General features: G+C 39.3%; 3 protein-coding genes across 6 annotated transcripts in view; 1 reads left to right on the top strand and 2 right to left on the bottom strand.

The window, feature by feature from the left end:
- fgf18a (fibroblast growth factor 18a) overlaps positions 1–16,089 on the top strand; it is a 112,566-nt gene that overhangs the window by 5,560 nt on the left and 90,917 nt on the right. The gene's annotated exons all lie outside the window — the stretch shown is intronic.
- Positions 103–12,021, bottom strand: LOC121902504 (protocadherin alpha-C2-like). Of its 4 annotated transcripts, XM_042419837.1 has the most exons (3): positions 5,355–8,058; positions 3,670–3,705; positions 103–2,357 (listed from the first exon to the last, which is right to left on the bottom strand). In XM_042419837.1, the coding sequence occupies exons 1-2, from the start codon at positions 7,758–7,760 to the stop codon at positions 3,694–3,696; spliced, it is 2,418 nt and encodes an 805-aa protein (XP_042275771.1). In that variant the 5' UTR covers positions 7,761–8,058; the 3' UTR covers positions 103–2,357; positions 3,670–3,693. The 4 variants fall into 4 exon arrangements, 3 of the variants coding, with proteins under 3 accessions (XP_042275771.1, XP_042275768.1, XP_042275769.1); XR_006097572.1 differs by having other exon boundaries at positions 3,670–8,058; XM_042419834.1 differs by lacking the exons at positions 3,670–3,705; positions 5,355–8,058 and adding an exon at positions 9,543–12,021.
- LOC121902507 (protocadherin alpha-C2-like) lies at positions 12,972–15,508 on the bottom strand. The gene has a single exon (XM_042419840.1). The coding sequence runs from the start codon at positions 15,473–15,475 to the stop codon at positions 13,049–13,051; it is 2,427 nt and encodes an 808-aa protein (XP_042275774.1). The 5' UTR covers positions 15,476–15,508; the 3' UTR covers positions 12,972–13,048.

The raw sequence follows: 16,089 nt of genomic DNA, 5'->3' as shown, positions 1-16,089 counted from the left end.
GTAAGCCTTATAATGAAGGTGAAGTACACCTTTAACCTTTAACACTGCCATCAGAAATTATGCAACTGCCCCAGAACTCCAGAGAGAGTCAGAAGTTCATCATTAAGTTCTGTTTTTTTATTCAATAGATCATAATGACCAGACCATAGCATACAATAAGCTCACATGACACAATTTACTACATGTTGCACCATAAACATACCACTGTACAAAAGCACTTAATGTATATATTTGCCTGTAACACATTATAACTATACAGGTAATGCAGTGTGAACTGTGCGAAAGACTTTGACTACATGATGTCTGATTATTTTACTGTTGCACATAACTAGTTGGGCCATAAATCTGCTGGCACAGCAGTTCAGCTGTTCACATTAAAAATTTTAGCACTTGCACTGAAAAGGAAACATACAGTACATACACTCAGTTACTTGTTATTAAGTAGATTTATTAGCTAAAACTAATGCAGTGTACCACAACAGCCCTGCAATAATATCATACCCATATCAAAGGTATTTATTCAGCATTTGTTGAAATTGTCTTATATAGGTGTTAATTTGACTATATGGTCATATTGGAGGCTGAATTGTATCCCTTTACACTGACAGATGTTTCTAATCTTTCATTCACTTCATTTACATCACAACTCTGAGTATGTAACCAATTACAGCCTCCAAAATAACCATTAAGTTCAACACCTTTGTAAAACAGATACAACAAAAACTGAACATCATAACCTTGATGAGGGCAGGATTTACTGCAGGGCTGTTGTATAAGACTGCATTAGTTTTAGCTAGGTGTAACTGGAAACTGTATAGATACAGACATATGATACTGTATATGTCTGTCACATCTGTATCCATACTTATGCGTTGCATATGCAGATACACACAGTAATCAGTAATATACATGAACACAGCTTTCATTGGGTAAAACCAACCACAGCTATTTTGTTTTTCAGTAAAGTAAACATTAAGTCAATTCTGGGTTTTCAACTTCCTACACAGTCTCAGAAGACATTGATATTAAGAGACATCCAGAGTTTTGCTTTAAAAATAAAAAAGTAAAACATGGTCATGTTTGTGATAGATATACTATGCAGTAGTTATAAGGAGACATTAATCAATCTGTTCTCAACAACTGTGTTCACTTGTCTTCAGTCTGCTAGAATCATATTCTGCAGTAGTGTCAAAGTGGACAAAACATTCAAGCACACTGTATTCTTAAGTTATCTGTACACCCAAGTTTCTGAAGCCATACAAATGCCTCACTGATCCCAGCCATTTTCCTCTTGAGTAGAAGCTAGGAAAAAGGAATAAGATTACACATCTGTGCACCATATCTCAAAATCTTAGGACTGTGTAATATGAAGGTGTAATGCTGTTGTACTTCTTCATTGTGGTCCCATTAAAATGCTTCCATCTTGTTTTGAAACAGACAAAATAGTGAGGCTTAACTACAGAAAACTGATTGTTCAATACCATAACATATCTAAAGCTATTTAAGTAATTGATTATTCCATGCAAAATCAACTGAAAGGCAGATACATGATGGCTGAAGGCCTCACTCTTATGTTTGATGAATTTGTTAAATTAATTTAATCTCTTAGCACTCTCATTCATATATTCAGGCCTGGCTCTCATATAAAGCACAAAGTCAGTTACAAAACATAAAATTACTAAATGCTACCACATTTACAAAATACTGATTCCCCTTTGTTTCATACTTTTGAAATCATAGGTTGGTGCTTTTTGACACAGTTAATTGTGCTGTTTCACTTCTTGATTCTTATGTTATCTTATATATTATACACCAATGCTGTTATGGAGCAAGACAAAGCATGTAGGTTAAAAATGTAAAATATCCATTATGTGTTTCTTTTTTAGAGTGGAAAAACAGTCTCTTAAAGGCATCCCAACATTCCTGTGTCCACTCAAGTAGTCCTTGTTGCAGCTTCTTTGAATATATCCACTGATGCAATTTTCTGTACAGTCTTTTTGGTGAGTGTCTTGTCTTGAATTTTTGTTTTTTTTTTTGTAGGTCTTGGAGTGTGGTTGAAGCCATGCAGTCTTATCATGCATAACGAATGGACAGAGAAACATTGTTGATTGGCTTTTCATGTGCTTAAAGACAGAAAGGGGGAGGGTTGCATCCTTGTTTAGCCACCATAGTCCGTTTGGTCTTAAAGCATGATAACTACACATTGCGAGGAGCAGGGACCAGACTGAGTGTGACGACATGGATTTGGGGGGGGGGGGGGTTCTCCTTTCCTCTGTGAAGCTCTCTTGTCAGCATCAATCCGGTACGCAGCTGGAGGTGTGGCCTTATGTGGAACTGCCGCTGCTGGTTGTGGATGCCTGCCAATGAGACAAGAGAATTAGTCAAAGCTGGAGAAGAAGCAGTGCAATGACAGCCATGTGACAGGCCAGAGTGACATATCTCATGCAGCCGACGTCTGTCACTCAGACAGGGGCTTCAGGCAGAAGACAGAGTGGGTGGAGGGGTTGAGCTGATCCTTGAACATAGTTGTGAGATGGCGGTCTATAAATGAGTATACCATGCTCCAAGATTATGTGAAGGAGAGTGGTTGCTAGGTAACTGGGTGACTGGTATCACTTTGCGCCTTTCCTGCACAAAGAATTAGGTCACAATTCACACTACAGCAGACAGGAATTCAAAGGTGTCATTCTGTGAAGTCAGCAACACTCAATCCAATTTTGTTTCTAACTGACCAAATAATACAGAAACAGCACAGTCCATTCCCACTAACACATTCAAACATTCAAAAATAGGATATACTCCTAATATATCAATGATGGGTCAGGAGGGGATAAACACGTGTGTAAACTTCACATGCACAGGATCTTTTTGAGAACACAGTGATTCAATTAAAGCAGCACAGATCTATCAACACTTTCTAGTGTATTACAGCAAAAGCCAGATTGTGAAAAAAGCAAAGCCAGCAAATGGCAACATTGTTAGTTGAAGTGAAAAATTTTTAGAAGTTTGACCTTCAGGTGGAGCAGCATGTTGATGTTATTTTGTGTTGAATGATTACTACCATATGAGCTGAGGGAGCAGGTGTGTGTTTTAAGGACTGGCTACACCTGATTCTCACTTTGTTCACCTAATCTGCATTATCACTTGTGTTTAATTGTCTGCAAAAATTGACCACAGATTGTCAGACTCAGTATATTATCAGTACCATTATGATTATTATGGCCTCATGTCTTTGTCCCCCTGAGGTCAATCAAGGTCATAAGGCTATATTTTTCAAGCTCTGCCAAATTGTGCAAAACAAAACTTTGGGAACATAATCCCAAAATACTGACAGAAGTAGTGTTAATTACTGTAGTGGTTAGATTGCATAGATGCATTTTAGTGGGCTTTAAGGATGAGACTGTAATATGGGTAAGAGTAATCAAATTGTGGGAATGAGGAGACTAACACAGGAGATTTAGCAAACTGCATGTGATGTTAACTGAGTGACCCTTTGCAATTACAAAAATATCTATCTCCATGAGAAATTAAACAAGACAAAAATATAATATAAAAAAAACATCAACTGAGAACAGAACAAACACAAAGAACAACTAAGTTCAAATACTAAGTTCTGTAACATCATTCATAAAAGGCCATCCGGGGCGGGGGAGTGAGACTCCTGCATACCTCCAGCTGCAGGGTGGACTTCCCTCATTTAGGGTACTTTAGAGTGGGGAGAAAAAAAAAGCAATTCAATGGTCAGACAAGCACAGTAAAGGATTATTTGTGTATGTATCCTATGAACACAGAGTTGCAATGTTATCTTTGACTAAGCATGGTTAGTGTGACCCGCTAAAACAGATACAGCAGCTCGTTACAATTAGTTATATAAAGGTGATTTAAAATAATTTTACATTTAGCTATGTAATTGTTTGTTCTTCCAGCTGCTCATACTTACCATCATAGATAGATAGATAGATAGATAGATAGATAGATAGATAGATAGGTAGGTAGGTCGGTCAGCATTCATGGCATCAACTTACATTAAATAGTCCAATGACATTGGCAGAAATGTGTCAGTTTGAACTATGGGTTCAGCTCTCTGTATTTCAGATTTGTACTGTGGTGATACAGAACACTCAAAAGCTACTCATTTCCTGTCTCTCCAATTCCACAGACTTTGACATTGACAGGAACAGAAGACCTGAACCACACAGGGTGTATGTCTCATGTGTGCTAAAATGCACCACACTGTGTTGTTGCTGTCATTGTTGACAACAGCAAAAAACTGCATCGTGAATTCTTTTTTATGGATTGTTTAAATACAATGTTGCAAAGAGCATGTTTATTTGAAGAGAAATGGCAAGCCATACCTGACAAGAAAATGAAAAGATAGTTAGTCAAAAGAATCTATACTCATAAACCTTAATTATGTGAAAAAAGGTCTTATATGAGCTCTTTGTGCATCAGGTTTGTGCTCTGCTTTAGACTTCATTGTGTTTTTATTTGCAGTGAACATAATAAAGGCACTAATATAGAGGCCACAGACCAAAGTCACACAAAAATGTCTAAAGCCTTTTTAGCAAGTGTCGCTCTGTAAAACAACAAGAAAACTTTAAGAGCAAAGACCTGTGGGATGAAACAGAGGAGTAAGCAGAGTTTGTTACTGATTGTTATTTCACTTCTAATATAAAAAGATTTATGAGATTTAATGAGATTTTTTAAAGTATTGTAAATCAAAACTATAGGTTTATGTAGACTAGATGAATGTAATATCCAATAAAAGGTTGCATTTAACTTATAAATTCAATGTCTTATTTTTACTTTAATTTTCAAGTGTTTTTTTTGTTTGTTTGTTTGTTTTTTGTTTTTATTACGTCAGCAAAGGTATTGCATTTCCACCAGTGTATGTTAAGGGTGATATCGGGAGTTGGGCTCTTGATTGCATTTTCAGTAGATACCTGTTTACTAAAGAAACACACATACCTGAAAGTTTAAACCAGTAAATATCCTTAGGACAAAACACAGACAACATCAGAGGTACAGCAAAATATTACATGTGTAGCTTTATACTGATTCATACTGTTTTCTATATATTTGCTTTGATGCAATACATTCTTAATGATTTTAAAATTAAGAATCCCATTATTTAGATTTCTAGATGTATTATGGTTATTCTATTTTATATCCCTTGCAAAAAACAATATCTACTGAAAAAAGACATTGCTAATACATTTGAGATAAAAGCTGACTGTTAATGAAATATTGCAGTGTGAACTGTAGTAACAATAGGCCAGATATTTTGCTTCACAAAACTACATTTAGGAATAATGGTTTGTTTAAACTGCAGTGGAGTAAGCGGCCATTTCTACCTGCAGAGTAGAAGCTGCTGATTCACTAGTCTCTGACATTCCTGTGCTCCTTGGTATACTGGACACGATGTATCTGGAGCCCTTTGGCACAGGCTGTCTGACCACCAGCTTTCCTTTCTTGGTCTCTGCTAGAAACAGACTGTACCAGTAGGCATCGTTGGAGACCAGAGTGGAGTCTGCGATGGTGGAGTTCCTCTCACTGATCACACTGTTCCTGCAGGGAGGAGCTGCTTTGCTGGGCTTGGGTTTCTGACACTTGAGCACGATGGTGACCAATATGGTGATCAGCAGGAGAAATGACACCGAGCCCAAACCAATGACCAAATACAGGTTTAGGTCTGAGAAGATGTCATATTCTAGAGGCACCTCAGTCATGTCAGAGTAGGCCTTAACAGCAGTCTCCACTGTGGACAGCTTGATGGTGACTGTAGCAGAGAGAGCAGGATCCCCGTTGTCCTTGGCAATAACAACCAGTCTCTGGTGTCGCGGATCTCTGTAACTGAACATCCTCATAGTCCGGATCTCTCCGTTGTATTGATCCAGACTGAACAAGGTGGCGTCAGTCACCTGTAGAAACTGGTAGGTAATCCGAGAGTTGTGCACCGAGTCGGTGTCTAAGGCTATCACCTTCGCAACCAGGGAGCCTTTATCGGTGGATCTGGGGATTTTTTCCTCCACTACGGAGCCGTGCGCACGCCACGGAGAGACAATGACCGGAGCGTTGTCGTTTTGGTCCACAATAATGATATGGACGGTCACGTTGCTGCTGAGTGGAGGAGAACCAGAGTCTCTGGCCTCGATGTGAAAAAGAAACTCCTTTTCAATCTCATAGTCAAAAGTTTTTAGTGCGTAAAGATTACCATTCTCTGGATTGATGGAGAACAGCATGGACATGGAGGTGTTGGCTATCTCCTTCTCTAGGATGAAATAAACTAGATACTGGTTTTCATGGAGGTCAGGGTCAAACGCAGTGAGTGAACTGAGCAAGGCCCCAGGTGCGTTATTCTCCATTACACGTATAGTATAAAATGACTGAGGGAACTGTGGAACATTGTCATTCACATCCAGCAGCTCTAAAGTCATAGTTTCATTGTCAGATAAAGGAGGAGAACCTCTGTCTGTTACAGTGAAAGTGATGTCGTATTCTGGGACCTTCTCACGGTCTAAAGGCTCTGAGACCACTAACTCATAATAGTTATCAGATGATTCCCTCAGTTTGAAAGGCATATTATCTGGAATATAAAGATCAACCACTCCGTTGTCACCTGAGTCTTTATCATTAACACTAACTACTGCTATCACTGTGTCTACTGCAGTATCTTCTTTGATCGGACTATGAAATGATTTGATGGATATTTCTGGGTGATTGTCATTCATATCTGTGACCTGTATTGTCAGTTTACACTGTCCAGATAATGAGTTTGGCCCTTTATCACTGGCAATAACCTCCATTTCATAAAGTCTCAAATCTTCATAATTTATCATCTCTTTCACTCTGATTTCACCATTTTCTGGATTCAAGCTAAACATATTTTGTGTTCTCTCTGATGTATACAAACTATATGAATAAACTATATCAGAGTTGGACCCTTCATCTAAGTCAGTGGCATTTAGTTTAATTACTAGACTGCCAATCGGAGAGTTCTCCATCACATCTACGGTGTATTTGTCTTTGTCAAATGAAGGGGCATTGTCGTTGACATCGAGCACGCGGATAATGATACTGGCTGTACCTGTGCGCGTGGGGACTCCACCGTCCACAGCAGTCAGTATTAAATTATGAACAGGCTGCTGCTCTCTATCTAAAGTTTTTTTCAGAATCAAATCAGCAAACTTTGTCCCGTCTCTACCGGTCTGAATTTCAAGCGCAAAATATTCGCTTGAGCTCAGATGGTAATCTTTCACAGAATTCGTTCCAACATCTGGGTCTGCAGCGTTATTCAGTGAGAATCTCTCTCCAACGGGGCTTGATTCAGATATGTCCAAATGCATCGTTCCCCGCCGAAAATGAGGAGCGTTATCATTAATATCCATAATTTCGACCTCGATATTAAACATTCGTATTGGGTTTTCAATCATAGCATCCAACTTAAGAAAGCAGTGCGCATTTTTCAAGGGGCACAAAAACTCTCTGTCTATTCTTTCCAAAATAAACAGCTCTCCCGTGTCCTTGTTGATGTCAAAATATTTTTTATTGCCTACAACGTCTAAGCGCATTTTCCTTCCTTTTAGCGTCTTCACATCTAATCCCAGATCAGTTGCTAAATTAGCAACGACTGAGCCTTCCTCCATTTCTTCGGGAACAGAATAATGGGTGACGGTAGATACCGTGATCATCGTGGCAGAAAGAAGGAGAAATACTGAAACATACCCTCTCCCAAATAACTGTCGGACATGATGCACCATCGTGAATGATCCGTATTAAAAACCTTGAAATGTGTTGAAATGTGGATGAAACGTCCTCTTGTTAAATGAACAAACGAAACAGGGATCTTAAACGTAAACGTTCCTTTGCGCTTAGACCGTGGCTTAGACCAACCGTGACGCCCCTCTTACACAGGGTCTGACTTCCTCCTTCCTCCAATAAACTATCGTGAGAACAATGACCTCATCAGAGAGTGTGTTTTGGTGGAGAGCAGCGACGAAAATAGTCTTGTATGAGCGTTTTCGACTTTGTTAAAAAAAAAAAAGAAAACACTCTTATTTTAATCCCAGGTAAAGTACGAGTTGATGGAGTTTAAGAAGCTGAAAATTAGCATGTTGTTGAAGTTTTCATTTCTAATTTATAAACTTATATTACCTGGATGGGAGATAGAATTCCCACAGCCTGATTAAGTTAGATTCAGTTTCCGTGCTTTATATATTATAATTTTATAATAGTTTTTTTGTTTGTTTTTTGTTCCTTTAGCACGTGTATACAATGATTGTAAAGTCATAAAGTTTTTATCACGCTGTCCTCTTTTCTCCGTATTTTGGGAGTTTTACGCACGGATATCTGCACGTATAAACAATGCCAAACATGGTGAAATTAACTAATATACTTATGTAATGGTTAACTGAAGTATGAGTCATGATGATTTATTGCATTAATCTATGCAGAATGCATCATGAATTCCTGTTGCTCACTATTAACAAATGATCAAGTCATTATGACTTTATGTGATTAGTTAACACCCAATAGATAATCAATTAATGAATGTTGATTCAGTTACTTCATACATTAACTGATATGCCATCAAATTAGCTGAATTACAGTACAGTAAAGGGCATTTTATACATATGCATTTCATCGGCCTCTATGAAGCTGCTTTTTATTTTTGTCAAACTGGTAGTCAGATGCAAAGATCTACCTGTTGCTGCATGACACAATGCTCTTTATGCCCCATTTACATGTATTGTACATGTTCAGAGTGTATCATGCTTTAATGTTATACCCACAGTAACTGTAGGTATAAAAACTGTCAATGGACAAGGTAACTGTGAATTAACATTCATTAGCTGACTATCAAGTGTAAGCTAATCACATAAAGTCATAGTGACTTGATCATTTCTTAATGATGAGCAAAAGGAATTTATGACACATCCTTTATTAATTAATTAAAAAATTAATTCATGCATGAAATCCTCCTGACTCATGTTTTAGTTAAGCATTAATTAAGTATATTATTTGTACCCTTATTGTAAAGGGTTCCCAAATTAAAATAGTCCTTGTGTATGTAATCAATAATTTCTTATTGTACTTAGGTTTTATTTTATGTATTATCAATGTGCCTCATATCTTGCCTCATTTCACCTTTCAGTAACTAATGTATGCAGAAACATTTAGGCTTGAATGAGAAGTGAAAGAGATTTAGTAAAGGGAGAGTATAGATTATTTACCGAATTACTTATTAATTAAATCATATCAAGATTAAGTAACATTTGGTTTCCAACAACTGTAATAAGTTTTATCTAAAACACTGTTAATATGCATGATTATATTTTTTTTTGTGATGCTGATATAATTTTAGGCGTTTGTTAACTTTTTTATGTGTTATATTTTAAAATGAGAGAAGAGGAGATTATGAATTCTCAAACACTGACATCCTGAGTAGGCCTTGGCTACTATGGTCACTTATGAGTGGACTTTATAGATATTCACTTTGAATGTCTGTGCATAACGCATGTTTAATGTATGTCTTTCCATACCTGCAGAGTAGAAGCTGCTGAGTCACTAGTCTCTGACATTCCTGTGCTCCTTGGTATACTGGACACGATGTATCTGGAGCCCTTTGGCACAGGCTGTCTGACCACCAGCTTTCCTTTCCTGGTCTCTGCTAGAAACAGACTGTACCAGTAGGCATCGTTGGAGACCAGAGTGGAGTCTGCGATGGTGGAGTTCCTCTCACTGATCACACTGTTCCTGCAGGGAGGAGCTGCTTTGCTGGGCTTGGGTTTCTGACACTTGAGCACGATGGTGACCAATATGGTGATCAGCAGGAGAAATGACACCGAGCCCAGACCGATGACCAAATACAGGTTTAGGTCTGAGAAGATGTCATATTCTAGAGGCACCTCGGTCATGTCAGAGTAGGCCTTAACAGCAGTCTCCACTGTGGACAGTTTGATGGTGACTGTAGCAGAGAGAGCAGGATCCCCGTTGTCCTTGGCAATAACAACCAGTCTCTGGTGTCGCGGGTCTCTGTAACTGAACATCCTCATAGTCCGGATCTCTCCGTTGTATTGATCCAGACTGAACAAGGTGGCGTCAGTCACCTGTAGAAACTGGTAGGTAATCCGAGAGTTGTGCACTGAGTCGGTGTCTAAGGCTATCACCTTCGCAACCAGGGAGCCTTTATCGGTGGATCTGGGGATTTTTTCCTCCACTACGGAGCCGTGCGCGCGCCATGGAGAGACAATGACCGGAGCGTTGTCGTTTTGGTCCACAATAATGATGTGGACGGTCACGTTGCTGCTGAGTGGAGGAGAACCAGAGTCTCTGGCCTCGATATGGAAAAGAAACTCCTTTTCAATCTCATAGTCAAAAGTTTTTAGTGCGTAAAGATTACCATTCTCTGGATTGATGGAGAACAGCATGGACATGGAGGTGTTGGCTATCTCCTTCTCTAGGATGAAATAAACTAGATACTGGTTTTCATGGAGGTCAGGGTCAAACGCAGTGAGTGAACTGAGCAAGGCCCCAGGTGCGTTATTCTCCATTACACGTATAGTATAAAATGACTGAGGGAACTGTGGAACATTGTCATTAACATCCAGCAGCTCTAAAGTCATAGTTTCATTGTCAGATAAAGGAGGAGAACCTCTGTCTGTTACAGTGAAAGTGATTTCATATTCTGGGACCTTCTCACGGTCTAAAGGCTCTGAGACCACTAACTCATAATAGTTATCAGATGATTCCCTCAGTTTGAAAGGCATATTATCTGGAATATGAAGATCAACCACTCCGTTGTCACCTGAGTCTTTATCATTAACACTAACTACTGCTATCACTGTGTCTACTGCAGTATCTTCTTTGATTGGACTATGAAATGATTTGATGGATATTTCTGGGTGATTGTCATTCATATCTGTGACCTGTATTGTCAGTTTACACTGTCCAGATAATGAGTTTGGCCCTTTATCACTGGCAATAACCTCCATTTCATAAAGTCTCAAATCTTCATAATTTATCATCTCTTTCACTCTGATTTCACCATTTTCTGGATTCAAGCTAAACATATTTTGTGTTCTCTCTGATGTATACAAACTATATGAATAAACTATATCAGAGTTGGACCCTTCATCTAAATCAGTGGCATTTAGTTTAATTACTAGACTGCCAATCGGAGAGTTCTCCATCACATCTACGGTGTATTTGTCTTTGTCAAATGAAGGGGCGTTGTCGTTGACATCGAGCACGCGGACAATGATGCTGGCTGTACCTGTGCGCGTGGGGACTCCACCGTCCACAGCAGTCAGTATTAGATTATGAACAGCCTGCTGTTCTCTGTCTAAAGCTTTTTTCAGAATCAAATCAGCAAACTTTGTCCCGTCTCTACCGGTCTGAATTTCAAGCGCAAAATATTCGCTTGAGCTCAGATGGTAATCTTTCACAGAATTCGTTCCAACATCTGGGTCTGCAGCGTTATTCAGTGAGAATCTCTCTCCAACGGGGCTTGATTCAGATATGTCCAAATGCATCGTTCCCCGCCGAAAATGAGGAGCGTTATCATTAATATCCATAATCTCGACCTCGATATTAAACATTCGTATTGGATTTTCAATCATAGCATCCAACTTAAGAAAGCAGTGCGTAGTTGTTTTCAAGGGGCACAAAAACTCTCTGTCTATTCTTTCCAAAATGAACAGCTCTCCCGTGTCCTTGCTTATGTCAAGATATTTTTTATTGCCTACAACGTCTACGCGCATTTTCCTTCCTTTTAGCGTCCTTACGTCTAATCCCAAATCAGTTGCTAAATTAGCAACGACTGAGCCTTCCTCCATTTCTTCGGGAACAGAATAATGGGTGACGGTAGATACCGTGTTCATAGTAGCAGAAAGAAAGAGAAATAATGAAACATACCCTCCCCGGCAATATTGACGAATATGACGAGCCATTGAGAGGAATCCGTGTTTAAAACCTTAAAACGTAATATATGTTGGAGCAAGGAGAATCCGTCCTTTATGAAATGATGAAAGGTAACGAGGGTTTTCAAGGAAAACGTTTCTTCATCCGATATCAGCAGATATTTGCGTGCAATATGTCTGCCTGCCCAGCCTCCAATAAAATATCGTGAGAACGATGACTTCATCAGTGAGTATGTTTTTGTGGAGAGCAGCGACGTGAATAGTCCTCTATAAGCCTTTGCACCTCTTCAAATATCGATAAATTTCGCTTTTCATCAGACACAGATAAACAGTAAACTTTAAATTGTATTAGAAAAAGTGCAATAAAAAATTACACTCATGTTTTTGCTTGCTTTATAATCTTCGCTTTCCTATGGAGTATGTGAGCAACAACTATACATTTTTTTTGTTGTGTTGTTTTTCTAAGTATTTATATGTGTAGTTATTATATTACATCCAAATTAACCCGAAATTACACATCACTCCATCAGTGCAAATATGATGTCACAGCCCTTGCCTTCGTGTTTGTGACTTTTACGCGCAGATTTGTGTGCGTAAAACCATTTTAAAATGGTAAAATAACTTCGTTTGCACGACCATTTAATTTCTATTTTAATGTATTTGATAAATGTCGTCAGTATTTTTTTGTTATAAAAGTGATGATGCCAAATGGGTCACACACAGTTCCCTCGGGACCTGTGCAGTGTCGAATTTAAACTGTGCCTAAATATCGTGTGCGAGAACAAATGATTTATTGAAGGGACAAAATTTGCAAACATCCAGTGATTGTACCAAAAAAAATGTAATCAGTTGATCGTGTTCACATATAAGTGATATCTGAATGTCATTTGATGCTATGTGAAGTCAATAAATTTGAATTTTTCACTAGTCATTTAGAAAATATTAATAAAAAGTACATTCTGAGCCTTTAGATACCTATGCGTATAGATAAGTCCTGAAGAAAGTAAGAAGTCGAAAACTTCGACATTACATAGACCGAACAATAACTTTTATGACATACAATGATGCGCACGTTTTTATGGCTATTTGATGGACATGCTCAGAGAATATCTGTGCGTAACAGATTTTTAATTGACGTTTTTCCATACCTGCAGAGTGGAAGCTGCTGAGTCACTAGTCTCTGACATTCCTGTGCTCCTTGGTATACTGGACACGATGTATCTGGAGCCCTTTGGCACAGGCTGCCTGACCACCAGCTTTCCTTTCCTGGTCTCTGCTAGAAACAGACTGTACCAGTAGGCATCGTTGGAGACCAGAGTGGAGTCTGCGATGGTGGAGTTCCTCTCACTGATCACACTGTTCCTGCAGGGAGGAGCTGCTTTGCTGGGCTTGGGTTTCTGACACTTGAGCACGATGGTGACCAATATGGTGATCAGCAGGAGAAATGACACCGAGCCCAGACCGATGACCAAATACAGGTTTAGGTCTGAGAAGATGTCATATTCTAGAGGCACCTCAGTCATGTCAGAGTAGGCCTTAACAGCAGTCTCCACTGTGGACAGCTTGATGGTGACTGTAGCAGAGAGAGCAGGATCCCCGTTGTCCTTGGCAATAACAACCAGTCGCTGGTGACGCGGATCTCTGTAACTAAACATCCTCATAGTCCGGATCTCTCCGTTGTATTGGTCCAGACTGAACAAGGTGGCGTCAGTCACCTGTAGAAACTGGTAGGTAATCCGAGAGTTGTGCACCGAGTCGGTGTCCAAGGCTATCACCTTTGCAACCAGAGAGCCTTTATCGGTGGATCTGGGGATTTTTTCCTCCACCACAGAGCCGTGCGCGCGCCACGGAGAGACAATGACCGGAGCGTTGTCGTTCTGGTCCACAATAATGATGTGGACGGTCACGTTGCTGCTGAGTGGAGGAGAGCCAGAGTCTCTGGCCTCGATATGGAAAAGAAACTCCTTCTCAATCTCATAGTCAAAAGTTTTTAATGCGTAAAGGTTACCGTTCTCTGGATTGATGGAGAACAGCATGGACATGGAGGTGTTGGCTATCTCCTTCTCTAGGATGAAATAAACTAGATACTGGTTTTCATGGAGGTCAGGGTCAAATGCAGTGAGTGAACTGAGCAGGGCCCCAGGTGCGTTATTCTCCATTACACGTATAGTATAAAATGACTGCGGGAACTGTGGAACATTGTCATTAACATCCAGCAGCTCTAAAGTCATAGTTTCATTGTCAGATAAAGGAGGAGAACCTCTGTCTGTTACAGTGAAAGTGATGTCGTATTCTGGGACTTTCTCACGGTCTAAAGGCTCTGAGACCACTAACTCATAATAGTTATCAGAGGATTCTCTCAGTTTGAAAGGCATATTATCTGGAATATGAAGATCAACCACTCCGTTGTCACCTGAGTCCTTATCATTAACACTAACTACTGCTATCACTGTGTCTACTGCAGTATCTTCTTTGATTGGACTATGAAATGATTTGATGGATATTTCTGGGTGATTGTCATTCATATCTGTGACCTGTATTGTCAGTTTACACTGTCCAGATAATGAGTTTGGCCCTTTATCACTGGCAATAACCTCCATTTCATAAAGTCTCAAATCTTCATAATTTATCATCTCTTTCACTCTGATTTCACCATTTTCTGGATTCAAGCTAAACATATTTTGTGTTCTCTCTGATGTATACAAACTATATGAATAAACTATATCAGAGTTGGACCCTTCATCTAAATCAGTGGCATTTAGTTTAATTACTAGACTGCCAATCGGAGAGTTCTCCATCACATCTACGGTGTATTTGTCTTTGTCAAATGAAGGGGCGTTGTCGTTGACATCGAGCACGCGGACAATGATGCTGGCTGTACCTGTGCGCGTGGGGACTCCACCGTCCACAGCAGTCAGTATTAGATTATGAACAGCCTGCTGCTCTCTGTCTAAAGCTTTTGTCAGAATCAAATCAGCAAACTTTGTCCCATCTCTACCGGTCTGTATTTCGATAGAAAAGTGTTCACTTGAGCTCAGATGGTAGTTTTTCACAGAATTCGTTCCAACATCTGGGTCTGCAGCGTTATTCAGTGAGAATCTCTCTCCAACGGGACTTGATTCAGATATGTCTAAATGCATCGTTCCCCGCCGAAAATGAGGAGCGTTATCATTAATATCAGTGATTTCCACCTCGATATTAAACATTCGTATTGGATTTTCAATCGTAGCATCTAATTTAAGAAAGCAGGACGTGGCTGTCTTCAAGGGGCACAGAAACTCTCTGTCTATTCTTTCCAAAATGAACAGCTCTCCCGTGTCCTTGCTTATGTCAAGATATTTTTTATTGGCGACGACATCTATTCGCATTCTTCTTTTATTCAGAGTCTTCACATCTAATCCCAAATCAGTTGCTAAATTAGCGACGACTGAGCCTTCCTCCATTTCTTCGGGAACAGAATAATGGGTGACGGTAGATACCGTGTTCATAGTGGCAGAAAGAAAGAGAAATAATGAAACATACCCTCCCCGGGAATATTGACGAAAATGAGCCATTGAGAAGAATCCGTATTTAAAACCTTCAAACGTAATGCACTGTGGAGTAAGGAGAATCCGTCCTTTTATAAAATGATAAAAGACAACCAGTCTCTTCAAGAAAACGTTTCTTTATCCGGTATCAATAGATATTTGCGTGCAATATGTCTGCCTGCCCAGCCTCCAATAAAATATCGTGAGAACGATGACTTCATCAGTGAGTATGTTTTTGTGGAGAGCAGCGACGTGAATAGTCCTCTATAAGCCTTTGCACCTCTTCAAATATCGATAAATTTCGCTTTTCATCAGACACAGATAAACAGTAAACTTTAAATTGTATTAGAAAAAGTGCAATAAAAAATTAGACTCATGTTTTTGCTTGCTTTATAATCTTCGCTTTCCTATGGAGTATGTGAGCAACAACTATACATTTTTTTTTGTTGTGTTGTTTTTCTAAGTATTTATGTGTACAGTTATATTACATCCAAATTAACTCGAAATTACACATCACTCCATCAGTGCAAATATGATGTCACAGCCCTTGCCTTCGTGTTTGTGACTTTTACGCACAGATTTATGTTCGTAAAACCATTTTAATATGGTAAAATAACTTCGTTTGAACGACCATTTAAGCT

This window comes from Thunnus maccoyii, chromosome 8, assembly GCF_910596095.1.
Source record: "Thunnus maccoyii chromosome 8, fThuMac1.1, whole genome shotgun sequence".
NCBI lineage: Eukaryota > Metazoa > Chordata > Actinopteri > Scombriformes > Scombridae > Thunnus > Thunnus maccoyii.
The sequence above is the reverse complement of the archived record's forward strand: the minus strand, read 5'-3'. Positions and strand labels throughout refer to the sequence as shown.

What these genes read in the sequence shown, in the direction of transcription:
- LOC121902504 (XM_042419834.1), bottom strand. Translation starts at nt 11,951, where the DNA reads ATGGCTCGTCATATTCGTCAATATTGCCGGGGAGGGTATGTTTCATTA. An exon ending in CAGCAGCTTCTACTCTGCAG is followed by an intron (nt 2,358 to 9,542) that starts GTATGGAAAGAC and finishes TCTCATTGGCAG; the next exon opens with GCATCCACAACCAGCAGCGG.
- LOC121902507 (XM_042419840.1), bottom strand. Translation starts at nt 15,475, where the DNA reads ATGGCTCATTTTCGTCAATATTCCCGGGGAGGGTATGTTTCATTATTT.